The following is a 26,899-nucleotide window of genomic DNA, read 5'->3' as shown; positions in this document are numbered from 1 at the left end:
GCTGCGCCCCTGTAGTCCCAGCTACTGAGGAGGTCGAGGTGGGAGGACTGCCTGAGCCCAGGAGGGTGAGGCTGCAGTGAGCTGTGCACTCCAGCCTGGGCAACAGAACTAGACCCTGTTTCCCCAAGAGGAAAAAAGAGCCTAGGAAGATGAGGTGTTATTTTTTTTTTTTTCTTAAAGAGAGGGGGTCTCACTGTATTGCCCAGGTGCACCCTGAATTCAAGCAATTCTCCTGCCCTTCAGCCTCTCTAGCAGCTGGGACTACAGGCATGCCACACCTCACCCAGCTTAAAGTTGATTTTTAACTACTTTTTAAGACTGCACAACTTTAGCCCTTATATGGGTGTGTTTGAAAGTGGTTAGATTTAGGGCAGGCTCACGGCAGAGAATAAGCAAGTGAATATGGGGTGAAGTAGTGGGGTGCCTGCTCTCAGACGCTCTCCCACAGACATCACAAGCTCAAAGCCTTCAAACAGGATCTTATTTCTTTCCTTCTCCCCCACTAGTCATAAAATCCAGTGGATTCCACTCCTACACACTGCCCTCTTCACACTCATTTGTCAATGCCCAGCTGCAGGACACGTCTTTATATATATAGAGAGAGAGTCTTACTCTGTCACCCAGCCTGGAATGCAGTGGCGTTTGCTTGGCACACTTCACCCTTTGTCTTCTGGATTCAAGTGATTCTCCTGCTTCAGCCTCCCAATTAGCTGGGACTACAGGTGCCTACCACAATGCCCACTTTTTTTTTTTTTTTTTAGTAGAGATGGGGTTTCACCATGTTGGCCAGGCTGGTCTCCAGCGCCTGACCTCAAGAGATCTGCCCACCTCGACCTCTAGAACATGTATGTATTCTTTTGCCTGATTCCTGCAGCGACTCGGGGCTGGACTCTCTGCCTTCCACATCCCAATCCCACAGAACAGACACAGAGATGTGTCAGTGATGAAGTCATTCTCCACTTAAAACTGTGACAGCTTCCCAGCGACCTCCTTCACTTGGGTTAGAAGGGCTAACTTCCCTTTGCAGCTCAACGCCTCTCTCCAACCCTCTGCTACCACCCTAAGGAGATTCCTTTCCTCGTTTCTACAACAAACTCCCGCTTGGATTCCTCCCCAACGTTCTTCTTTCTCATCCTCGGGTCTTGGTTTACTCCCTCCTTGGGGAAGGAGTACGGCTGTGATGAGGGAGGGGTTGGCCTCAGTGCGTTCCATGCTGGGTGTCCTCGGAGCAGCGAGGACTGATGCCAGCCCCTTCCTCCATAACAGTTCTCTCACACAGGGTGACCAGGTGTCACCTGGTCATGTCTGTCGCCCCTGGGTGGTCTGGGCCTGCGGCTTCCGACCTCTCACCTGAGCCTTACGCTGCGGTCACCTCATCCAGCTTCCTTTTACGTCCTCGAAGATTTTCACCCCTTGACCCCCTCCCCCCACTCCCCGGGAGTGCCTCCCTGAGTCCCCGAGGGGCTTGGATCCCCGGCGACATTTCCTCCCCAGCACCCTCCGGAGCTCTGAGTCCAGCTGTGCCATTACCCGATGAGTGTCTGTCCCCCTTTGCGAAAGTGAGCGGTGACAGGGCCTTGTACGCAGCAGGTGCGGAGCTAGGGACAGACGAAGAACCGGAGTGTCCCGCGCCCAGGCCCGACCGGGAGGAATCGGGGACCCCGGGGCGTCCCCCGCTCCCCATCGCGGGCCGGAAGCCGCTGGCTGGTGCCCTCCCCGCGATGCCCACAGCCTTATCTCTGCGCCCCGAGGGCCGCGGGAGGAGCCGCGGGCGCGCCGGGAGGGACTGGCAGTGGCATGGGCCGCGGGGTCCGGGGCGCGGGCCCGACTAGCCGCTTGTTACCGCTGCTGCTGCTGCTCCGCCTGGCCCGCGGCGGCGCCGCCGGAGAGCCGGGCGCCGACGGTGAGTGCGGGCGGGGACGGGCACTGGTGGTCGGCGGAGCCACTGGCTGGGCCTCGAGGACGCTAGGCGCACAGACGCTTCCCGGCCCCTGGGCCGGGCCGGCGCGGTGCCAAGGCGTGGGGCGCAGGTGGGGCCCGCGCCGGTTATTGGAGATCGGGAAGGAGGAGCTCAGAGAAGCGGGAGGTGGTGGGGCTCCCCTCTGGGCTTCCCTGACCACGCCTGACCCCGCGTCGCCGTGGGACGCCGGTTTTGAGGCGGCCTGGCCGGGCCCCCAGGGACCACTGCTGCCCTGGAGGCGGGGTGGGGGCTGGGCGCGAGCGCAGACCTGGGCAGGGCGGCGCCCAGGGCAGGGCGGGGAGGGCCAGGGCGTTCCGCGGCGCTATCCCTCTTCCGGCTCTGCGTTGGCTTTTGCATGACACATTTTTTGACCCGACGCAATTTTCTTTACATTTTTAATTTTATCATGTTGATGAACTGCCGGATGCTCAACACAGTGAGAAAGAAGTGTAAGGACGAGTATAGGAATGAAGCCATTCATTCACTCATTCATTCACCAGATGGCCCTCCAACAGCTTCCCTGCGCGGGATAAGGGCGGGCAGTGCGGGCCCTCTTGGAGCTAATTGTCTGGAGGATTCAGACCAGCACTTGTTCCATTTCCAGGCGATCCAGGGAGTTGTCTTTCCTCCTCTGCAAAATGCAATACTGAGAGGAGTAGGAATTACACAGAGGATTCAGACACGCAGGGGAGGTGACATTCATCCAAATAACTGTAATACAAGGCAGAACGGCATGAGTGCGCTGAGAAGACCTAGGTGGTGAGGGCCGGGAAAGATTCCTTCTAGCTTGAGAAATCAGTGGTGACCCCTGAGCTGGGCCATCAAGGATTAGTCATATTTGGATATGGGAAAATGTGGAAAAGACATCCCAGCTCATAGCAGAAGGCACTGCTGCCTCTCCACAAATGTGTCGAATGAATGAATTCCTTCAGAATTCAGAGGAGGGTAGAAGGGAAGGAAGCACGTGGAGGTACTGAAGGCAGAGGGCAGAGTGCTTTGATTGGCAGACCTAGGCCTTGGGACTTAGCTGTGGCTGGAAGCCACTGGAAGCTGTTTCAGGGAGTGACATGAAAAGTGGGTCCAGCTGGTTCCAGGTGCTTAGGGAGCCACGGGTTACAGTGCAGATGGCCAAATCCAACGTTCAACCACATACAACCAGTCCTGAAAATGGCACAGAAATGGCATCAAGAAACCCCAATCACAAATATACAAACATACACTTTGCTAAGAAACACAAGAAGAAGGCAAACAATGCCAAGGCCATGAGTGCACCTGCTGAGGCCTTGCCCTTATAAAGCCTGAGGAGGTTAAGCCCAAGATTCCAAAGGGTGTCAGGCTGTGGCAGCCAAAGGCCAAGGCCAAGGACAAGCCAAGGCCCAGGCTGCAGCTCCAGCTTCAGTTCCAGCTCAGGCTCCCAAAGGTGCCCAGGCCCCTACAAAAGCTTTAGAGTAGAGATCTCTGTCTGCCAATGTGAGGACAGAATGATTGTCCCCTGGGCTGCTATCTGCTGGGGCTGGTGTCCTGCTTTGCTATTTGTACAAATAAACTTGAGATGGCGGGGAGAGAGGGTCTAAGGAACCCCCATCTTCCTTACTAAAACCAAACACTGATCATCATATGGAAATGGAAGGAAATTTCTATGTGATGAGATACAGGGGGACTTGTGGTTGAGATTCCTCCCTGCCATCCCCACCCCCATTCTCTTTGCCTCGGGACTCTCTTTGCATGGTGGGTATTTTGATAGCTCGATCTTCTGAAGTGGCCATTTTTGTAATACTAGGTGCCGTGCGAGGTGGCTCAGGCCTGTAATCCCAGTACTTTGGGAGACCAAGGCAGGCAGATAATGAGGTCAGGAGATCGAGACTATCCTGGGTAACACAGTGAAACCCCATGTCTACTAAAAAAAACAAAAAATTAGCTCGGTGTGGTGGCACACTCCTGTTGTCCTAGCTACTTGGGAGGCTGAGGCAGGAGATTTGCTTGAACCTGGGAGATGGAGGTTGCATGAGCTGAGATCGCACACTGCACTCCAGCCCGGGTGACAGTGAGACTCCATCTTAAAAGTATATATATATATATATATATATGTTAGATATACTAGGTGCCCTGGTTAGATTTCTTCCTTGCCTCCATGTCCCAGGACAGTGTGCATAGGACTTGTAGATGCTTGGCATCTATTTCAGGATCTTCATGTGATCTCTCTAAGGTAGGAAACGGTCCAATATGGTCTCATTGAATTGCTAGGCCAGGATAACTGAATGCAGCTAGTAGCTCTAGTAGCTACCTAAGGTCATCTGAAACTAAAGGTTTTAGGGTCGATTTGGGGAAACAGAAGCCAAGGCTTCCTGGTTGAGCCTCCTCTCTTTACGTAGACACTCTTCCTTCATTTTCAACCTTGGAGAACCTGGTTTTATGCAGGGCAGGTTTCCTGACAGTGGACAACGTAGGGAAAGACTGGAGCCTTGGCCAAGCCCATTGAGGAAGTAGTAGCTGGCCTGGAAGTTCTGAGGACTGGGCCCACCATAACGACAGCAGAAGAGGACTGAATGTAGACAATAAGAAATGGACCAGGGCCAGGTGTTGTGGCTCAAGCCTGTAATCCCAGAAGTTTGGAAGGCCGAGGCAGGTGGATCATCTGAGGTCAGGAGTTCAAGACCAGCCTGGCCAACATGTTAAACCCCCCTCTCTACTAAAACTACAAAAAATTAGCTGGACGTGGTGGTGGGTGCCTGTAATCCCAGCTACTCGGGAAGCTGAGGCAGGAGAATCGCTTAAACTCAGGAGGCAGAGGTTGCAGTGAGCTGAGATTATGTCACTGCACTCCAGCCTAGGTGACAAAGCAAGACTCCATATAATCTGGCTATTGTCCATTTGTATATTTAGCCTTTCACTGGCCACAAGGTCCAAATGACATTAATTGGCATCAAAGATGTTTTGTGGAGGAGAGCTGAAGTCAGGTGACCGGAGTGTGAGGAAAGTGTGTTTGCATGATTGATATGGCAGGAGGGTGTTGGTAGCTGGGTGGGGTGCAGGGCCCAGGGGAGTCCAGAGGGTAGGAATGGGTGAGGAGGGGTAGAACCAGTCAGTCCTGTTTCTTAACCTTTCTCCGGCATTTGTTGCTGGAGTATGAGGCTTGTTGGCTCAGGCCTGGCTGGGGGTCAGGAAGTTGTTCTTGTTGTACAGGTCACCTGCCTTCACTCATCATGCATTTCATGCTTGGTCTTTAGTCTGTCTTCATGAATCACAGCAGCACATTCACTCTTCAGGGTGAACCAGAGGAGGAAAGAAGAGAAATACAGTGAGCAGATTGTTTTGGAGTGAACTTAAATTTGCTTAAAATAAGGGTGCAGGATTAGAGTTGTTGAAGAAGCCCATCATGGCCTGTCTTCCACCTCCAGGGACTTGGTCCTGGGTGTATTCTTGGTCTTCTGGTCAAATTCTAAAATGGGATCCTAGGTCTCTGTAGCTCAAAATCGCAAGTGGTCTGTTGACCTCAGCTCTGCAGGAGAGGGGAAATGAACTGCATGGATTAAGTAAAAGGGTACCCAGCTGGGCGTGGTGGCTCATGCCTGTAATCCCAACACTTTGGGAGCCCAGGGCGGGTGGGATCACCTGAGGTCAGGAGTTGGAGAACAGTCTGACACAGTGAAACCCTGGCCCTACTAAAAATGCAAAAATTAGCCAGGTGTGGTGGTGCATGCCTGTAATTCGAGCTACTCGAGAATCACCTGAACCCTGGAGCAGAGGTTGCAGATCGTGCCATTGTACTCCAGCCTAGGCAACAAGAGTGAAATTCTGTCTGGGGGGTGGGGAGGGAACACTCTTCTGGAGAATGAGTCAAGTGTGAGACAGGTATGAAAAGAACCAGTAGGGTTAAGTGAATGACTGCCCGGCATGGACCTTCAGGTGTGGTCTGTGTTAATGGTGCTCAGTGTGGGTTGGTTTCTGGTCCTGAGGCCAGGTGTGGGGGCCACACTGATGGTTGATCTTGGTCAGAGAAGAAAATGAACAGGATCAGGTCGTATGAGTCATTCCTTGTATGAGGAAAGGTTGAGAGTTCTTTTTTTTGTTGTTTGTTTTTTTTTTTTAACTAGTCAAGTGCAGTAGTGAGAAGGAAGAAAGAGTAGAACAAGGAGCTCGATCTGTAACTGACAGTGAACAATCAATGGAGATAACTCACTATGTTCGAACCTGCTTAAGTGGGAGTTCTTGATGGGGAGTGTCAGTCCTAAATTGGGTGGGTGTGGGAAATACATGACGGTTTGAATAGCCCTGCAAATATTACATTGCTGGAGAGAGTAGAGTACTCTGTCTTGGAGGGATTTAAAAGCACAGGCTGTGCTTTCACTTCTGGATGTTTTTTGTCAGGGATGTTGGAAAGGAGAGAACATGAGGTTTTTCATATTCCTTCCACCTCTGGAATTTGATGCAGTCTTTCAAGAGCAAGGCAGTTTTACGTAGTGTTAAAGACAACTTGGGAATGCTTTTTCTTCCTGAGTTTTGGGCCCCTTTGGCTTATTTCCTCTGGTTGTTTGTCTCCACAAATTTGAGAGACAGAATCTCAGGAAGGTTGCGCAGTGGATTTGTTTGGTCTGACTGTGAATGGTTGGGAATTGGGTTAAAGCACTGCATTTGTGCTTTTTTGTTGTTGTTGCTTGTTGTTTTTTTCGAGATGGGGCCTTGGTTGTTAGCCAGGCTAGTCATGAACTCCTGGGCTCAATAGATCCTTCCATTTCAGTCTCCCAAAGTGCTGGGATTAGAGGTGTGAGCCACTGTGCGTGGCCTGCATTTGTGCTTTTAAACTACCTTCTTCCCTTGACGGTGAACAGCTCTTTACTGTACTATTAAAGTCCATCAGCTAATGTCTCAGAAGTACACTAACGTTGTTGCTCGTGTATTGAAGTAAAGAGTTAGAGTGGTTCTCAGAAGCTGGCGGTCTCCCTCCCATCCTGAGTTGCAGCTTTTCTTGGTTGCAGTGGAGAGGAAGAACAGGTGAGCAGGCTGAAAAGGTGAGGAGCTGAACTTTCAACTTCTGAGTCAGCTGTTACCCAGAAGGTTGGGAGGATGTGGTGAAGACGGGGAGTGATTATGTAAATTCAAATATTATGGTTTCTAGGATATCAGCCCATCAATGGGTAGACACCTGAATACACAAAGATATTGCTCTTGAGTTTTGCATCAGTGCATTTCTTCACCACTATTCCCATTGGTGTAATTGGGAGTTGGCTAGCTAACCATCAGTGTTAATACCTTCTTTTATTAACAAAGAGTTGTTGAGTGGTTGGTTAGAACAATTTCTAACATATTTGAATTGCTTTTCATGTATTAACTCTTTGATATGGTTTGGCTGTGTCCCCACCCAAATCTCATCTTGAATTGTAGCTCCCATAGTTCCTATGTGTTGTGAGAGGGACCTGGTGGGAGACAATTCAATCATGAGGGCGGTTTCCCCCATACTGTTCCTGTGGTAGTAAATAAGTCTCACGAGATCTGATGGTTTTATGAGGGGTTTCTCCTTTCACTGTCTCTCATTCTCTCTTGCCTGATACCATGTAACACGTGCCTTTTGCTTTCTGCCATGATTGTGAGGCCTCCTCAGCCACATGGAACTGTGAGCCCATTAAACCTTTTTTTTTTTTTAATAAATTACCCAGTCTCAGGTATGTCTTTATCAGTAGCATGAAGATGAACTAATATACACTCATTTACTCTTTTATCCTCACAACAACCATATGAAGTAGGTTTATTATTCTTCTTCTTTTACAGATTCATAGGAAACTGAAGCACAGAGATCACCAAGGATTACATAGCTAGTATGCGGCACAGCTAGGTTTATAACAAACCCAAGCGCTCTTAACCACCAGGCCAAATACCAGGCACTGCATCTTGCAGACTGATTCCAACGATGGTAACAAAATCTATGGAAATGGACACAAATATTCATGTAATGTCTCGCACATTTGCATATTACTTTACACTTCATACAGTGTTTATATTTCTCATTTCATCTTGACCACAACATCACCTCATGGATTAAAATTAGAGACCTGGCTGGGCACACTGGTTCATGCCTGTGATCCCAGCACTTCGGAGACTAGTGGAAGTATCGATTGAGCCCGGGAGTTCGAGACCAGCCTGGGCAACATAGGGAGAGCCTGTGTCTGCAAAATGATATTAAAAATTGGCTGGGCATGGTGGTGCATGCCTGTGGTCCCAGCTACTCTGGAGGCTGAGGTAGGAGAATTGCCTGAGCCTGGGAGGTTGAGGCTGCAGTGAACCACGATTGTGCCACTGCACTCCAGCCTGCGTGCCAGAGTGAGCCAAAAAAAAAACATTGGAGAACTGACAGTTTAACTTGCTAAAATCGCATCACCAGGGAACAGGAGAGAAAATTCCAACTTGGAGTTCAGAGAAGAACCCTGACCCTGGGTGAGAGACCAAAACCTGTCTCACGCTCTCATTGTTAGATGTAGTTTTAGATGGGGTCATGACTTCAGAGCTGAGACAGGCAGTGAACCTAGGTCAGCAGCCTTAGCTGGGGGATGTGGTAATAGTAACAAAGAACACTTGTCAGGCTTTTCCTCCTCTTCGATTTTGGACTCTTCAACTTTCTTGTTTCTCTGCCAGTAATTCTAGACATCCCTCCGGGTCCCTCTCCTTCGCAGCAGTTCCCTCGGTTACTATATGGCAACCAACTCTCTGCTTTCAGGCCCTGAGTGCGCTGATGACAGAACTAAAGCCATACTTGACGTGGGTACTGAGAACCCCCTGCCACAGCTCTCCCTCGGATCATAGCAAAGCTTTAGCGCTCTTTCTCTGGCCCGGAGAATTCCTCTCCCTTGGGTTATTCTATTACATTTGTCCCATAGCTGTGCTATGCGGCAGTCGAGACTTGGTGAAAGATTGCTTTCATTATTGCCTTTTCTTTCCTCCGGATTCCGACTTCAGTCCCTGAGGTTGAGGCTGAGATAGTCTGCCAGCGCACCTCTCTGTGTGGTCCACCTGGGAGCAGTTTAGAAACACTGATTCCCAGGCTCTGCCTCTCCCCTGCTGAATCAGAATCTTTGGGGACGCTGTGTTTTAACAGGATCTCCAGGAAGCAGGACCAACTGTCTTGGTTTGCACAGAATTGAAGGGTTTCCCAGGACACAGGATTGTTTGTATTAAAATGAGGACGTTAGTCACTCTGTCTCCAGGTGATTCTTAACTGAGCCCCAGGCTGTGGAACAGTGGACTCATGTGGCCAGAGGGTTGCCCTGCAAAGTCCTGCAGAATAGGCTCATCATGGCTGAATAAGCACCCCTGCCTGTATTTCTTTAGAAATCACCTTCTCATCTGCAGATAGTCTGAGAAGCCTGGATAGCCTGGAACTCATCTTAGTTTTTTTACTGGTATGGGAACGAACATGTATCGAGACAAATTCTACTGCGTGCCAGTTACTGTCTTTGGGATTATACTTATGCTAAATTTCTTTCTCTTTCTTTCTTTCTTTTTCTTTCTTTCTTTCCTTCTTTCTTCCTTTCTTTTCTTCTTTCTCCTTCCTTCCTTCCCCTCTCTTTTTTCTTTCTCTTTTCTCCCTTTCTCTTTCTCCTTCCTTCCTTTTTCTTTCTTTTCTCTTTTTCTCTTTCTTTTTGATGTGTGTATCTCATCTAAATAAATTACTCTTAGTAGGTCATTAAAACAGGTACCCTAAGAATGAAGTGTATGCCAGGTGTGGTAGCTCACACCTGTAATCTCAGAACTTTGGGAGGCTGAGGTGGATAAATCACTTAAGTCTAGGAGTTCCAGACCAGCCTGGGCAATATGGTGAAACCCCATCTTTCAAAAAAAATACAAAAATTAGCCAGGTGTGGTGGTGTGTGCCTGTAGTCCCAGCTCCTTGGGAGGCTGAGATGGGAGGATCACTTGAGCCCAGGAAGTCGAGGCAGCAGTGAGCTGTGATCATGCTACTGCACTCCGGCCTGCACAGCAGAGTGAGACCCTGTGTCAAAAGGCGGGGGGAAAAGGCTGGGTGGTGGCTCATGCTTATAATCCTAGCACTTTGGGAGGCTGAGGTGGGTGGATTGCTTGAGGTCAGGAGATTGAGACCAGCCTGGCCAATGTGGTGAAAATTCATCTCTACTAAAAATACAAAAATTAGCTGGGTGTGGTGGTGCACACCTGTTGTCCCATCTACTCAGGAGGCTGAGACACAAGAATCGCTTGAGCCTGGCAGGCAGAGGTTGCAGTGAGCTCTGATTGTGCCAGTGCTCTCCCACCGGGGTGACAGAGTGAGACCTTGTCTCAAAAAAAAAAAAAAAGACCTAGCACAACAGGGTGAGTATAGGTAATAATAATTTAATTGTATATTTTAAAGTATACAGGTGTGACTATTGTTTATAATACAGAGGATAAATACTTAAGGGGATGGATACCCCATTTTACGTGACGTAATTACTACACATTGCATGCCCACATCAAAACATCTCATGTAGCCCATACACATATACACCTACAGTGTACTCACAAAAGTTAAAGTTAAAAATAAAAAAGAAGGAAATGTCAGAACTTGAGGGAGAAAGGACTTTAGGGAGCTGTTTATCCTCTGCTATTGAAAATGTGATCCACCTGTGAGCTTGTTAGAACTGCAAGATATAGGGCTTCTCCCAGACCGACTGAATTGGAGCCTGCAGTTTAACAAAGGTTAAGATCCCCAGGTGTGTTTTTGTTTGTTTGTAGCTTTCTTTTCACTATGTATGTATTTTTTAATCTTTATGGGTACATAGTAGGTGTGTATGTTTATGAGATGAATTTTCTTTTTTTTTTTAGAAACAGGATCTCACTCTGTTTTCTAGGCTGGAGTACACTGGCGTGATCACAGCTCATGTAACTTTGCACTCCTGGGCTCAAGCAATCCTCCTGCCCCAGCCTCCCCAGGTGATTTGAATGTAATTGAGAATTTGAGAAGCCCAAAGTCTTGTTTTAAAGATGAAAAAACTGAGATCCAGAAAGGTTAAGTGATGTGCTCAAGGTCACACAGTGAATTAGACCCAGCTAGATTCAGGATCCAGTGCTGACTAGCTTTCCGGTCCAGGGCTTCTCCTACACCTGGCTGCCTTCCTCTAAGGCCATGTGTTTGTCTGGGCCTATTTATTAAATAAACTTGAACTTAATTCACTTTCTTTTAAAACATTTTCTATTCTATCCTTCACTAATTCAGACTAGATTTCCTTTAATTTATCGGAGTGAGTCCCACCTCTTCGCTTTGATTTTTTAATGTTTATTAGATTTACTCAGTAGTTACATGAAAGAGTCATTTTCCAGCTGATGTTAAGTTTTTTTTTTTTTTTTTTTTTTTTTTTTTTCCGAGACAGAGTTTCACTCTTGTTACCCAGGCTGGAGTGCAATGGCGCAATCTCGGCTCACTGCAACCTCCGCCTCCTGGGTTCAGGCAATTCTCCTGCCTCAGCCTCCTGAGTAGCTGGGATTACAGGCACGGGCCACCATGCCCAGCTAATTTTTTGTGTTTTTAGTAGAGACGGGTTTTCACCTATGTTGACCAGGATGGTCTCGATCCCTTGACCTCGTGATCCACCCGTCTCAGCCTTTCAAAGTGCTGGGATGACAGTCTTGAGCCACCACGCCCGGCCAAGGTTTTTGATTTTTGAGACAGTCTTGATCTGTTGCCCAGGCTGGAGTGCAGCGGAACAATCTTGGCTCACTGCAACCTCTGTCTCCTGGGTTCAGGTGATCCTCCTGCCTCAACCACCTGAGTAGCTGGGATTACAGGTGTCTGCCACCATGCTTGGCTAATTTTTTTGTATTTTTGGTAGAGACAGGGTTTCACCATGTTGGCTAGGCTGGTCTCAAACTCCTGGCCTCAAGTTATCTGCTCGCCTTGGCCTCCCAAAGTGCTGGGATTACAGGCATGAGCCACCACACCCGGCTGAGTTTTTGCAAATGGAGCTATATAAATTCTGCATCTTTATAACAACATGTTTTTTATTTTTAATTTTTTTAAAGGGACAGTCTAGCTCTGTTGCCCAATCTGGAGTGCAGTGACTCAATCAAAGCTCACTGCAGCCTTGATCTCCTGTGCTCAAGAGATCCTCCCACATCAGCCTCACACTTAGCTGGGATTACAGGTACACACCACCATGCTCAGCTAATTAAAAGTCTTTTTTTTGTAGAGATGGCGTCTTGCTATGTTGATCAGGCTGGCACTTTGGGAGGCTGAGGTAGGAGAATTATTTGAGGCCAGGAGTTTGAAACCAGCCTGGGCAACATAGTGGGATCCTGCCTCTAAAAAAATAAATAAATAAAATTAAAAATTAGCCAGGGATGTACCTGTAGTCCTAACCACTCTGGAGGTTGAGGAGGGAGGATAGTTTGAGCACAGGAGGTCAAGGCTGTAGTAAGCTGTTGTCACACCATTGCACTCTGTCACCTGGGTGACAGAGTGAGACCTTGTCTCAATAAACAAAGAAAACCCCCCAAAAATGATGAGATTACAAGTGTGAGCCACTTGGCACCCTACACTAGACAAGTATTTTATATAAGAAAAACAATTTTTAAATTTCCATTTGTCAACCTTAAATAATGAGATTCAGAACATATGATTAAATATAGAGTTTATTCAAGCATAAAACTTGAGCATGGCCACTGGGAAACGCTGACTTCAAATGAATGGAGTTTCATTCCAAAGTGGGGAAGTTACAGTTTCATTTATGTAGAAATTGTAGTAGAATTATATTTTCTATACAAGATCAGTGCATATGCCATAGGATTTGGTTAGTTAGAGATTGCTACATTCCAAGTAAATTGCTTTATTACTCCATGAGGAGAGGTAGCGATCTGGATCTGAGCAGGTCGAATCTCCGGTGCCATTTGGTCTTAATTATTTACAGGGGTAGAGAAAGGCAGAAGCTGCAGCTGTATCTTTGTGACTCAAACTGTATAGCCACATTCCTCTCAAGGCTTGGTGTAACTTGAAGTTCCAACAGCTTTAAGTTTAAATTATTTAATTTCACACATTGTATTGTTGCTTTAGTAGTATCACATGGACATCTATTAATTGTACTACACACATTTGTGTGTGATTTCAGTGTCTACTTAAGGTTTTTAGCCTTTGACCCTTAGCCTTTAGTGTGTTTATGTTGTCTGTTCACTGGGGGACTATTTTACAATGGGCTTCTTTGGTTTTCAATGAAAAATTCTTATAGGCTTCCTTAGCTTGGGTTACTTTAGTTACTTGTTCTCTAAAGCTATGTACCTGCTGTCTACTGTCTCTCAATGGCATCATGAGAAATTGGGGATCCAGAAACAAAATGATTGCCCTATAGAAATTTGTGTTTCCCTCCCCCTTTTTGCTGTCCAAAAAAGGGGATGTATTCGTGCGCCATGTATTCTGCATCTTGAGTTAGCAGTTATTTCATGGTTCTGTACATTTGTTAGAACCCACTGAAACTGTACACTGAAACATGCGGACGTTTTATTTTATGCATATGGTATCTCAATAAAGTTGATTTTTAAAGTAAAAAATGTAATTTTCAGTATTTCCTTACTATTGTGGTAAAGATAAGGCAAACTTTGACCATTTTAGCTATTGTGAAGTGTACAATTGAGAGGCAAGTTGTATATTGTGCAGTCATCACTACCATCCATCTTTGGAACTTTTTCATTATCCCAAACTGCAACACTGTACCCAAGATGCAGGGTATTTAATAAGATTGAATTCTTTTTTTTTTTTTTAGACAGAGTCTTGCTCTGTCACCCAGGCTGGAGTGCAGTGGCGAAATCTCAGCTCACTGCAACCCCTGCCTCCCAGGTTCAAGCAATTCTCCTGCTTCAGCCTCCCAAGTAGCTGGGATTATAGGTGCATGCCACTGAAGCTGGCTGATTTTTGTATTTTAATAAAGATGGGGTTTCACCATGTTGATCAGGCTGGTCTCGAGCTCCCAACCTCAGGTGATCTGCCCCCCCTTGACCTCCCAAAGTGCTGGGATTACAGGCGTGAGCCACCATGCCTGGCCAAGATTGCATTCCATCTACAAATTAAATTGGGGAGAATGTTCATATATTCCTCATTTTCGTGTTCATCACAAATGGGTTTTTTAATTTGACCCAGGATCCATTATTTAGAAAGTATTTCCAAGATTTTAGTTGCATGTCATTACTTTTTTGAAATTTTTATTTTTTTTAGCTGGAGTCTCATTTTGTCACCCTGCCTGGAGTGCAGTGGTGCTATCTCGGGTCACTGCAACCTGTGACTCCAGAGTTCAAGAAATTCCCCTGCTTTAGCCTCCTGAGTAGCTGGGACTACAGGTGTGTGCCACCATGCATGACTAATGTTTTTGTATTTTTGGTAGAGACAGGGTTTCACCGTGTTGACCAGGCTGTTCTCGAACTCCTGACATTGAGAGATCCACCTGCCTTGGCCTCCCAAAGTGCTGGGATTACAGGCATAAGCCACTGTGCCTGGCCCTGTATGTCATTATGAATTGACAACGTCCTGCTCACATGGCTTTAAAATGTTTTGTGCTAAAATGTTAACAAGTTAAGATAGTTAGATATATTTAACTGGTATGATGGACATTTAGGTACTGGGACTCATCCTCACTTCGGTTTGGCGTGTTGGCCTAATCTGGAGCCTTCTGGTCCATTTTCTCCCAGTTGTAAAATTATGTTTTGTGCTGCGTCAGTGAAGGAATCTGGGCATTTAACTACTCCTTGCAGACATTTTCAACCAGTTCCTTGAACTTTCATTCCTGTTCCTTATGTCTGTCTTCTGAAATTTGCCAAGACTCTGCTTCCTGGGCCTTTCTGGGATTGGCTTTTAGTTCTTCCTCTGTGCTAAGACAATTACCATGCACCCATATCCTTTTCTTTTTTAACAGAGATGAGGTCTCATTATGTTGCCCAGATTAGTCTCAAACTCCTGGGATCAAGGCCTCCCAAAGTGCTGAGATTACAGGCATGAACCACTGTATCTGGCCCATCTGTCTCTTTCTCAACTTCTTTATTTTTATTTTTTTGAGACAGGGTCTTACTCTGTCACCCAGGCTGGAGTGCAGTGGCATGATCTCAGCTCACTGTAACCTCGATCTCCTGGATTCAAGTGATTCTCCTGCCTCAGCCTCCTGAGTATCTGGGACTACAGGTGCCCACCGCCTGGCTAATTTTTGTATTTTTAGTAGAGACTATGTTGGCCAGGTTGGTCTCAAACTCCTGACCTCAAGTGATCCACCTGTCTCAGCCTCCCAAAGTGCTGGGATCACAGGCATGAGCCACTCTGCCTGGCCTCTTTCTCATCTTCTGAAATACTGTTGGCATCCTTTGTTTGCCATCATCTTCTCTCCCAGGGTTTATACCTTTCTAGTCTTTTATATAATTCTACCCCCCACAGTGTATTTGATAATATTTTCTAATTCTTTAACATCTTTAAAATTTTATTTACTAATCCCTAAATCCCCATTTTCTTTTTTCTTTTTTTCAGGCTTCTTGTGTTAAAATTCTAGTGTTTCTTTCTTTCTTTTTTTTTTTTTTCTTGGCTGCCTGCTTTTCTCTCTCTTTTTTAGGCATGAAACCAAGCTGGGAGATTTCCAGACACTCTAACCATGCTGCTGTTTTGTGTGCTCCTTTTTAAAATAAGAGATAACACAAAAATGAGACAAACCACTAATCATCACTAAGTAATCAGATAAACCATGGAATATTTATTTACAAAGTTTATTCTATCTCAGACCATAAAGGAACATGCAACAAATGTGAAAAAGGTAAAAATTTTAAAGGTTGCATTAAAGTATACTCATAAGGTATAAAAACACATAAAATTCACATTTTCTGGAGTAAACATGTTTTTATACCTAGTGTGAACCATTTCAATTTTGATATTCCCTTTGTTCTAAGAATTATTTAGGAGAATGTTCTGTGGTTTGCAAGCAGGTTTCTTTTGGGAATGCCAGTCTTACGTTTTGCTTGATAGTTTTATTACATTATTATGTGGTCAGATAATTCGGCCTTTACATTTTGACTTTTTTGGAATTTGTTGCATTTTTCTTTATGGTCTGAGATATAATAAATTTTATAAATATTCCATGGCTAATTTGGCATTACTTAGTGATAATTAGTGTTTGTCTTATTTTTGTGTTATCTTTTATTTAAAAAAAAACCAGCAGCATGGTTAGAGCGTTTAGAAATCCCCAGTCTCAGTTAGTCTCATGCCTGGAGCAGCCTAAGGGTTAGGCTGTCTTACCTGGTGATAACAGAGCCAAGACTAAAACGAAATTCAATGCTGGAAAGATTCTCGTTACTAGGACACTCCTGAAATTACAGAGGCACTGAGAGCGAAACACAATATACCACACAGCCTTGGGTAGAAATTCTTTTTTGATCTTGGGCCATCTTTCACCATCTGGTGGATTTGGATGTTTTCAAAGTTTTAGCCTCAAACAATTCTGCTGTTTATTTCAATAATTGGGATCTGGTCATCCTACTGGGACTTGGCTGTTATGTCACTGTCATCTTAAACACATTCATTTTTTCTCTTTGGAAAAAAAAAAAAAAACAGTAGAGTAATAGGCAGCTCTGTTCCTCTTCATTCCATTTGCTTTTTGAGTTGCAGCAAGTAGGATTTCAGATTTCTCTATCCAAGCAGTCAATAAAAATATATTGAGTGTCTGCACTGTGCCTGTGCAACATATGGGCAAATGATATCATCCCTATCCTTGAGCGGCTCATTCATAATACCAAGCTTGGAAGACAAAGCTAGAACCAAATGTAATGACTCATTAACATGATTGACTGGGAAACGTGCAAGTGTTAGGGGCGCACAGAGGAAGATGCATTTCATTTTCCTTAAGAATAGAGGAATGGGTCAGGAGCTTTGGCTCACACCTGTCACCCCAGCTTCTTGGGAGGCTGAGGCCAGTGGATCCCTCGAGCTCAGGGGTTCGAGACCAGCCTTGACAACATAGGGATAGGCCATCTCTACAAAAAGTACACAAATTAGACTGGTGTGGTGGCGTGTGCCTGTAGTCCCAGCTACTTGGGAAACTGAGGTGGGGAGAATTGCATAAGCCTGGGAGGTCAAGGCAGCAGTGAGCTGAGATCATGACACTGTGCTTCATCCTGGACAACAGAGTCAGACCCTACCTCAAAAAAAAAAAAAAAAAAAAAAAAAGGAAAAAATGGAGTAGTGGGGAGCACCTCAGAGAGAATATGACATTTAAGCTGGGTCTTTTTTTTTTTTTGAGATGGAGGCTCTCTCTGTCACCCAGGCTGGAGTGCAGTGGCATGATCTCAGCTCACCACAACCTCCGCCTCCTGGTTCAAGTGATTCTTCTGCCTCAGCCTTCTGAGTAGCTGGGATTACAGGAGCCACCATGCCCAGCTAATTTTTGTATTTTTAGTAGAGATGGGGTTTCACCATATTGGTCAGGCTGGTCTCGAACTCCTGACCCCGTGATTGCCCGCCTCAGCCTCCCAAAGTGCTGGGATTACAAGCGTGAGCCACCACACCTGGCCTAAGCTGGTCTCAAAATATGAATAGGTGCTAGCTAGGTAGAGAAGAAGGCATAGGCATTTTAGGTACAGAGAATATCGTGACTGTGGCATGCAAGTAGGATAGTAGATATTCTGTTTGGGAAAGAGTAGTCAGCCTCTGCTCTCTGGCAAGTACCATGTGTGGTTGGGGCTTGGAAACAATGAGGCTGAGGAGTGTGTCTGGAGTGAGACCACTAAGGGCATTGATTGTGGCCCAGCGTGGTGGCTCACACCTGCAATCCCAGCACTTTAGGAGGCTGAGGTGGGTGGATTGCTAGAGCCCAGGATTTCCAGACCCGCCTGGGCAACATGGTAAAACCCTGTGTCTACAGAAAAAACAAAACAATTAGCCAGGTGTGGTGATGTGTGCCTATAGTCCTAGCTACTTGGGAGGCTGAGGTGGGAGGTTCACCTGCTCCCAGCAGTTGAGGCTGCAGCAAGCGGTGATTGTACCACTGCACTCCAGCCTGGAGTGACAGAGTGAGACCATGTCTCAAAAAAAAAAAAAAAAAAAAGACATTGATTGCTACACAGAGGAAGGGATTTTACACTTTATTCTGTGGGAACTAAACAGCCACTGAAGGTTTTTTAAGGATGAGACTAGGTGCGTCCCATGTTATTTTGGTCTTCAAATTTTGGTTCTCCATTGTAAATGTCCACTAACTACATGTGTCTCGTCCTGCATTTTTCTTTTTCTGAAACATACAATTTATGATTCAGGTTTAGATGTTTGTGCCACTTGCCATGAACATGCCACATGCCAGCAAAGAGAAGGGAAGAGGATCTGTATTTGCAACTATGGATTTGTGGGCAATGGGAGGACTCAGTGTGTTGGTAAGTTCTGAATCCTGGGTTGAGTTGAGACATTGAATCAAGAAACAAGATTCTCTTGTGTTAAAGAGCTGATGTCCTGCCGGGTGCGGTGGCTCACGCCTGTAATCCTAGCACTTTGGGAGGCCAAGGTGAGTGGATCATCTGAGGTCAGGAGTTCAAGATCAAGAGCTGATGTCCTTGGGGGAGAATGTTGTTATTTTGTTCACATATTTTTATTATGAGAAGTTTTGTCAATTATAATAAGTCTTTGTTTTAGCGTTTGGATACATTCTTTCTCTAGTGTTTCCAAGATAGTATTCTTCACATTAGAGGTCATTGAAGTTGAATCTCTGGAAACTCTGGGACTAACACAAATTTGACATCTGTTTTAAGTCTTAAGTTTAACTTTGCAACTCAAGTGAATATTGTGTTCCTTAATTTCTCTGGTTATTTTGATATAAAACTCTTTATATTAGTACCATGAGGAAAAACAAAACAATTTGCTATTGGATTTTTTGGTTAATTGGTGAAATACTATTGCTTTGGGTCTTATGTCTATCAGAATTCATCCTCCAAATTTTTGGTAGTTGTGATACTTTCAGGGACTTAGATGACTTAAAGGAATTCAAAGGTGCTTTAGGTTAGAAGTATCTGAAATTATTGTTTGCCTTATGACATCCACCATGCTATGACAGTCAGACACTATCCAGATTCAAGCTTGATTCAGAGAGAGGGAGACTTTCACAACAATTTTACCATAGTAAATGTTGCAGTAATCTTCCAATTTCCTCCCAGCAACCTTGTTAGATACATTAAAAATATTGATGGTTTTACCTTACAGTTGTGGATAAATGGTATATACAGCCTTGTTGTGATATCTTTGTGTGCTTTTTTTTCTCCCTAAAGAAAAATAGCAGCCAGGCTCGGTGGCTCAAGCTTGTAATCCCAGCTATTCTGGAGGTTGAGGTGGGAGGATCACTGGAAGCCAGGAGTTTGAGACCAGCCTGGGCAGCACAGTGAGACCCCCATCTCTAAAAAAATTTTTTAAATTAGCTATGTGTGGTAGTACATACCTGTACTTCCAGGTACTCAGGAGGCTGAGGCAGGAGGATGGCTTGATCCCAGGAGTTCAAAGCTTCAGCGAGTTATTTATTATCTTTATTTTTTGAGACAGGGGCTTTCTGTTTCTCAGGCTGGAGTGCAGTGGCATGATTGTAGCTTACTACAACCTTTCCACCATGCCCAGCTAGTGTTTCTCTTTCTCTCCTCTCTCTCTTTCTTTCTTTGCTCTTTCTCTCCTTTCTTTCTTCCTTTCCCTCCTCCCTTCCTTCCTTCCTCCCTTCTTCCTCTTCTCCTTCTCCTTTTCCCCCTCCTTCTCTTCTCCTTCTCCTTCTTCCCCTTGCTCCTCATCCTCCTCTTCCTTTTCTTCCTCTTGTTCATTTTTGGTAGATACAGGGTCTTACTACATTGCCCAGGCTGGTCTTGAACTCCTAGGCTTAAGCGATCCTCCTGCCTCAGCTTCCTAAAGTGCTGGGATAATAGGTGTGAGCCACTGCGCCTGGCCACCACTACATTTCAGCCTGGGAGACAGAACAAGACCCCCTCTCTTAAAAATAGAAGAAAGAAAGAAAGAAAAAACCACCAAAAAGATCCAATTTTGTCTTGTCTTCAAAAAGTCACTTTTTACTTTGCAGACACAAGCTTTTACAGTCACTCACCATTGTCCATTCTGTGGGCTGGAGTTAAGCCTTTTGACTCTTGTTTTTTAGAGTTCTACCCATGAGAAGTTCGGCTGCCCTGCAGTCTGAGGCTCCAGGGGGAATTTCTCCTAATGCCTCGCACCCTCCCACTCCTTACCCGCACTTGCTAGCAGTGAGACAGAAATGAAGTTGAGAATGAACAAACTTTTCTGTTCCCTTCCCAAAGGAATTCCTCCTCCCATGGATGCTACATTCTGCCCTTTGACTTGTTTCTGTTTTTTTATATGGAGTCTCCTTCTGCGGCCCAGGCTGGAGTGCAGTGGAGTGATATCGGCTCACTGCAACCTCTGCCTCCCAGATTCAAGCAATTCTCCTGTCTCAGCCTCCTGAGTAGCTGGGATTACAGGCACACACCACCATGCCCAGCTAAATTTTGTATTTTTTAGTAGAGACAGGGTTTCACCATGTTGGCCAGGCTGATCTCGAACTCCTGACTTCAAGTAATCACCTGCTTGTCCTCCCAAAGTGCTGGGATATCAGGCATGAGCCAACCAACCTGGCCCTGTCCTTTGATTTTTGAACAAAGAAACTCTTCTTAATGGGTGGAGGGGGCTTTATTAATTTATGTTGTACTGCTCCCAAACCCTAGGCACTGCATACCCCAGTGCCTGGCCTGCTGAGACGGTGCCATACATAGATTGCAGGTGCAGTCATACATGTGCCAGAGGTGCTATCACAGGGTATGAAGCCTAGGGTCTCGAGAATTCTAGACTCCTCTACAAACCAAAATGTCTCTTTCGGTGAGGTCCACAGAGGAGTCACGTTTCAAAAACAACAGCAGAGGACAGGAATATTCCATTTTATGGACAGCCGGACTCGTTTCTGAAACCACTGGATAGTGTTGTGTAAGCTCGGATGGACACTTGGCCTAACTATGGCTCGAGAGTCTGCTCTGTCCCTCTAAGATCTTTCTCAAATCTTCCCAAAGATGGATTTTTCTTTGTTTGTTTTCCTCTCAGACAGGGTCTTTGTCATCTAGGCTGGAGTGCAGTGGTGTGACCACAGTTCACTGCAGCCTCGACCTCCCAGGCTCAAGTGATCTTCCTGCCTCAGCTCCTGAGTATCTGAACTATAGGCACACGCCACCATACCCAGCGAATTTTTCTGTATTTTCCTTTTGTAGAGAGGGGATTTTGCCATGTGGCCCAGGCTGGTCTTGAACTCCTGGGCTCAAGTGATCTGCCCACCTTGGCCTCCCAAAGTGCTGGGATTACAAGCGTGAGCTACTGTACCTGGCCCCACTGATAGTTTTAATATGATGAATCATGTTCCAAAGCCAATTAAAATTTTAAAATGTAATACAGTCATGTGCCATTTAATGATGTTTTGGTTAATGATGGACTGAATATACAATGGCGGCCTCATAAAAATTATATAATGGAGCTGAAAAATTCCTATCACTTGGAGATGTTGTGGCTGTCATAATGTTATAGCACAATGCATTATGTGTTGGTAGTGATGCTTGTGTAAGCAAACCTACAGTGCTGCCAGTTGGATAAAAGTATAGCACAAACAATATTGTATAGTACGTAGGCCAGGCATGGTGGCTCATGCCTGTAATCTCAGCACTTTGGGAGGCCAAGGCAGGAGGATCACCTGAGGTCAGGAGTTCAAGACCGGCCTGTCCAACATGGTGAAACCCCATCTCTACCAAAACACAAAAATTAGCCAGGTGTGGTGGCACGTTCCTGTAATCTCAGCTACTCAGGAGACTGAGACAGGAGAATTGCTTGAATCCAGGAAGCAGAGGTTGCAGTGAACTTAGATCCCACCATTGCACTCTAGTCTGGGCAACAGAGTGTGAAACTCTCTCTCTCTCAAAAAAAAAAAAATATACATATATATATAAAAAAAAAATATATATATACAGTACATAATACTTGAAAATGATAAATGATTATGTTACTAGATATTTACTATGCTATATGCTTTTATCATTATTTTAGAGTGTACTCCTTCTACTTATTAAAAAAAGTTAACTATTAAACAGCCTCAGGCAGGTCCTTCAGAATATATTCCAGAAGAGAAGAAGGCATTGTTATTGTAGGAGATGATAGCTACATGTGTGTGTTCTTGCCTTTGACGACCTTCCAGTGGGACAAGATGTGGAAGTGGAAGATAGTGATATTGATGATCCTGACCCTGTGTAGGCCTAAGCTATTGTGTGTGTGTGTGTGTGTGTGTGTTTCTTAGGATTTTTTTTTTTTTGAGCCAGGGTCTCACTTTGTCACCAAGGTTGGAGTGCAGTGGTGTGATCTTGGCCCACTGTAGTCTTGGCCTCCTGGGCTCAATTGATTCTTCCACCTCAGCCTCCCAAGTAGCTGAGAATATAGAGGCACACCACCACACCAGGCTAATTTGTTTATTTTTTGCAGAGATGAATTCTCACTATGTTGCCCAGGCTGTTCTTGAACTCCTGGGCTCAAGTGATCCTCCTGCCTTGGCCTCCCAAAGCGCTGAGTTTACAGATGTGAGTCACTCTGCCTGGCCTGTGCCTTAGCTTTTAACAAGAAAGTTAAAAAAGTAAAAACAATATATATTTTTTTCAAATTAAAAAATCAGGCTGGTGTGGTCCTAGCTATTCAGAAAGTTGAGGCAGGAGGATCCCTTGAGCCCAGGAGGTTGAGGCTTCAATGAGCTACGATCATACCACTGCACTCCAGCCTTGGTGATGAAGCAAGACCCTGTTTACAAAATAATAATAATAATAATAGAAGAAAAAAGCTTATAAAAAGCTGGATGTGGTGGCTTATGCCTGTAATCCCAGCACTTTGGGAGGCTGAGGCAGGAGGATTGCTTGAGCCCAGGAGTTCAAGGCTGCAGCGAGCTATGATCGTGCCATTGCACTTTAACCTGGATGACAGAGGTGGACTCTGCCTCTGTATAAAAATGAAAGTCTGCAGTCATGTATCCTAATCTTCTAGGCCTTCATATTCACTCGCCACTCACTCAATGACTAACCTAGAGTAACTTCAGTCCCCCAGGTTCCATTTCCTGGTAAATGCTTTCTTGAGGTATATCTTTTTTATATTTCTAACGTACTTTTACTGTGCCATTTCTGTGTTTAGATATATTCAGACACACAAATACTTCCCACTGTGTTATGGTTGCCTACAGTATTCAGTACAGTAACATGCTGTACAGGTTTCTAGCCTAGGAGCAATAGACTATGCGATATAACTTAAGTGTGCAGTTGGTTGTATCATCTGGGTTTGTGTGAATATACCCTATGATGTTCCCACAATGATGAACTTTCCTAATGACACAATCCTCAGTACATATCCCCATCATTATGTGACACATGACTGTAAGAGAAAAATGAAAAAAAAAAAAAAAAAAAAAAAGAAACCCAGATGGAGGGTACTTTTGAGTGAGCAGGAATTGAGTGTAGTTGTGAGAGGTCATTAAGTGAATTTGAGGGGCTCATTGGTGAAATAAAACCAAAGTAACAAAAATGCTACGAATTCATAAGTTGATGATTTTTCTCCCAGAAAAAGCTAACTGGGTAGATCACCTCTAAAAGGATACAGAAACAATTTGGTCACAGGAGTTTTCTCTTAAATTAGAGGCTTGAGCAGAGTCAGGAAACTATGTCCCATGGGCCAAATTCGCCCAGCTGCCTGTTTCTGTAGGTGGAGTTTTATTGGAACACAGCCTTGCTTGGTAGTTTACCTGTTGTCTACGGCTGCTTTAGTGCCCATGAGCACAGGTGAGTCATTGCAACAGATACTGCAAGAAGTTTGCTGAGCCCTGAGCTAGGGGGCAGAGATGAGAGGGAGATTTACTTTCATTTTGCATCTTTCAGTGTCATATTATTGAATTAAAAACACTCCAAGCTAGGCCCAGTGGCTCACGCCTGGGTAATCCAGCACTGTGGAAGGCTGAGGCGAGCAGATCACCTGAGGTCGGGAGTTCAAGACCAGCCTGACCAACATGGAGAAAGCCCGCCTCTACTAAAAGCATTAGCTGAGCATAGTGGCGTATGCCTGTGATTCCAGCTACTCAGGAGGCTGAGGCAGGAGAATTGCTTGAACCCAGGAGGTGGAGATTGTGGTGAGCCTAGGTTGAGCCACTGCACTCCAGCCCGGGCAAAAAGAGCAAAACTCCATCTCAAAACAGGGAGACTTCTGGGGACTCATGGAGCACTCATGTTCCAGGCCCCCACACTGAGGGACTAACATTATTCTCATGGGTCATTGACCATTAGCATGAGCTATTTCTGCTGCTGCATTAGCCCTGCTCCCGGATGAGGCTGCAGCACTAATTCCATTGTGTTTCCTGGTAGCTCAGAAAGAACAAATTTTCCAGTTAATCACTGGCTGTAAAATCAGCCTACCCTGACTTTCATGAAAAATCATGAAAAAAGGCTGAACTGGAAAAGAGGGATTCTGCTGGTTTGTTTCCACAGGCCTCTGAAAAGATCTTTTTAAGTTTGGAAAAGTTCAAAGAGAACCCTCTTCCCCAATTTTCAAATCAGACGGATTGCCAGATTGAGGTGTTGTATTTCTCTTGGGGTTTCATACACTCCTGGCACGTAACTACAAAGGGCCCAGGTCCTGTAGTCTGGGAAGCATCGTGCAAGGAGAAGAGGCTGGAGAAACAGGTCACTAAGGTGTAGTCACAGAACGTCGGTTCCCGAGCTCATAGCATGGGAGGACAGTCTGGGCTGTTGAAGTCGGCGTGGATTGATAGCTCTTCCAGTGCCTTGTCTATGTGTCAACAGATAAAAACGAGTGCCAGTTTGGAGCCACCGTTGTCTGTGGGAACCACACATCTTGCCACAACACCCCCGGGGGCTTCTATTGCATTTGCCTGGAAGGATATCGAGCCACAAACAACAACAAGACATTCATTCCCAACGATGGCACCTTTTGTACAGGTACTCAAAAGGGGGCTGCGGTGTTGGCAATTGGTGATGGCGGGATAGTATCTGGACTGCGTATTTGTTAATATTAGGAAATTAATGTGAATTTTGTTAGACAGGATAATGGTATTGGGCATAAAGGATAATATTCTTATTTTGGGAGATGCATGCTGAGATATCTTGAGGTGTTAGGATCATGTATCTATAATAATATTCCTTTAGTGTGTAAGCAACTTTAAATGGCAAAATGTAAACAACGATTAAATCTTGGGGGGATGTGGGTCTAGGGGAGTTCATAGTAATAGTCTTTTTTTTTTTCCATTGTAATGTTCTTTTTACAGGTCTGTGTGTTTGAACATTTTTTTTTTTTTTTTAGACAGGGTCTCACTCTGTTGCCCAGGCTGGAGTGCAGTGGTGCAATCTTGGCTCACTGCAACCTCCGTCTCCTAGGTTCAAGCTATTCTCCTGTCTCAGCTTCCCCACTAGCTGGGATTATAGGCACGTACCACTACGCCCAGCTAATCTTTGTATTTTTGGTAGAGATGGGATTTCGCTATGTTGACCAGGCTGGTCTCGAAACTCCTGGCCTCAAGTGATCTGCCTGCCTCAGCCTCCCAAAGTGCTGGGATTACAGGCATGAGCCACCACTCCTGGCCTGATTATTCTGATAATGAACAGTGAGGAGGGACTCTCTGGAGCTGGTATGCCTCCTGTAGGTTCCTGTAACTGCAGGTGGGGAATTCTTGGGGTGAGCAGCACTCCCCAGCTCTGAGCATACTAACCTAGGGGCTGGCACTGGGCTGTTGGCTCATAGGAGGTCGGAGTTGTCCCTGTTAGAGGTGTGGGCTTGCCTCCCACATGTGTGCACTGAGTGAGGAGTGCAACTGTTTGGAACACAGTAACTCTGTAGGTTAGATCTCTGAGCATAGACTGGTCCAATACAGGGTGAGAACAAACCCTTGAAAGTTTTTTTTTTTTTTTTTTTGAGACAGAGTCTTGCTCTGTCATCAGGCTGGAGTGCAGTGGCACGATCTCCATTCACTGCAACCTCCACCTCCCAGGTTCAAGCGATTCTCCTGCCTCAGCTTCCCGATTAGCTGGGACTACAGGGGCACGCCATTAGTCTACCTAATTTTTTTTTCATTTTTTAGTAGAGATGGGGTTTCACCATGTTAGCTAGGATGGTCTCAATCTCCTGACCTCATGATCCACCCGCCTCGGCCTCTCAAAGTGCTGGGATTACAGGCATGAGCCACCACTCCCAGCCAACCCTCCTAATTTTTAGCAGCTCCTCTGTTATCTGAACTCTATTTACAGCATGCCATGGTAATGTTGCTACCTGGCTTTCTAGGAAAATCTTTGAACAATAATGAAGAGGAAAGGCAGAAAAATCCTCCTGTTTTTACATAGGAGATGCTCTAAGATGCTTTTGCGTAGACTAAATGACTCTGCTTAAAAGCTTTGTGAAGGTTTTTAGGGAAAAGAAAAAGAAAGGGAATACGTTTTATCTTCTTAGCTACCAAAAACCACAGGTTCTTACGCTCAGATTCATCCTCCCTCTTGACCTGTACCAAGGCAGAATCTCTCAAAAGAATACATTTAATTTTTTCTAGGCATGAATGAACACATTCCTTCAGAGAAAACATTTTATAATATTCTGTTGTTTTAGGTAGCAAATTATTGGCTGCACGGTTGCAGAAGTACAATGTTGCAGTATTAAATTTGGTATATTAAGAAGAAAAGACACTCAGAAAAAAATAGCATACAAGATGATGATCTAGTGTTCTGTTTATTCAGTACACATTTCTCATGTACTTTTTCCTTTTTTTTTTTCTTGAGATAGAGTCTGGCTCTGTCACCCAGGCTGGAGTGCAGTGGCATGATCTCGACTCATTGCAACCTCTGCCTCCTGCATTCAAGCGATTCTCCTGCCTCAACCTCCTGAGTAGCTGGGATTACAGGCACCTGCCACCATGCCCG

General features: G+C 45.4%; 1 protein-coding gene across 6 annotated transcripts in view; it reads left to right on the top strand.

Moving 5' to 3' along the window:
• Positions 1-1,579: 1,579 nt before the first annotated feature.
• The window catches only part of SUSD1 (sushi domain containing 1), a 145,248-nt gene continuing 119,928 nt past the window's right edge, over positions 1,580-26,899 (top strand). For 4 of the 6 annotated variants that reach the window (XM_009001270.5, XM_035254702.3, XM_009001258.5 and 1 more), the window contains exons 1-3: positions 1,580-1,903; positions 18,203-18,316; positions 24,779-24,934. In XM_009001270.5, the coding sequence (XP_008999518.2) occupies positions 1,798-1,903; positions 18,203-18,316; positions 24,779-24,934 (376 nt within the window). In that variant the 5' untranslated portion in view covers positions 1,580-1,797. The remainder of the gene's footprint in view (positions 1,904-18,202; positions 18,317-24,778; positions 24,935-26,899) is intronic. The other 2 variants (XM_078374325.1, XM_035254695.3) reach the window with 1 other exon arrangement.

This window comes from Callithrix jacchus, chromosome 1 (assembly GCF_049354715.1).
Source record: "Callithrix jacchus isolate 240 chromosome 1, calJac240_pri, whole genome shotgun sequence".
Classification (NCBI taxonomy): domain Eukaryota; kingdom Metazoa; phylum Chordata; class Mammalia; order Primates; family Cebidae; genus Callithrix; species Callithrix jacchus.
The sequence above is the reverse complement of the archived record's forward strand: the minus strand, read 5'-3'. Positions and strand labels throughout refer to the sequence as shown.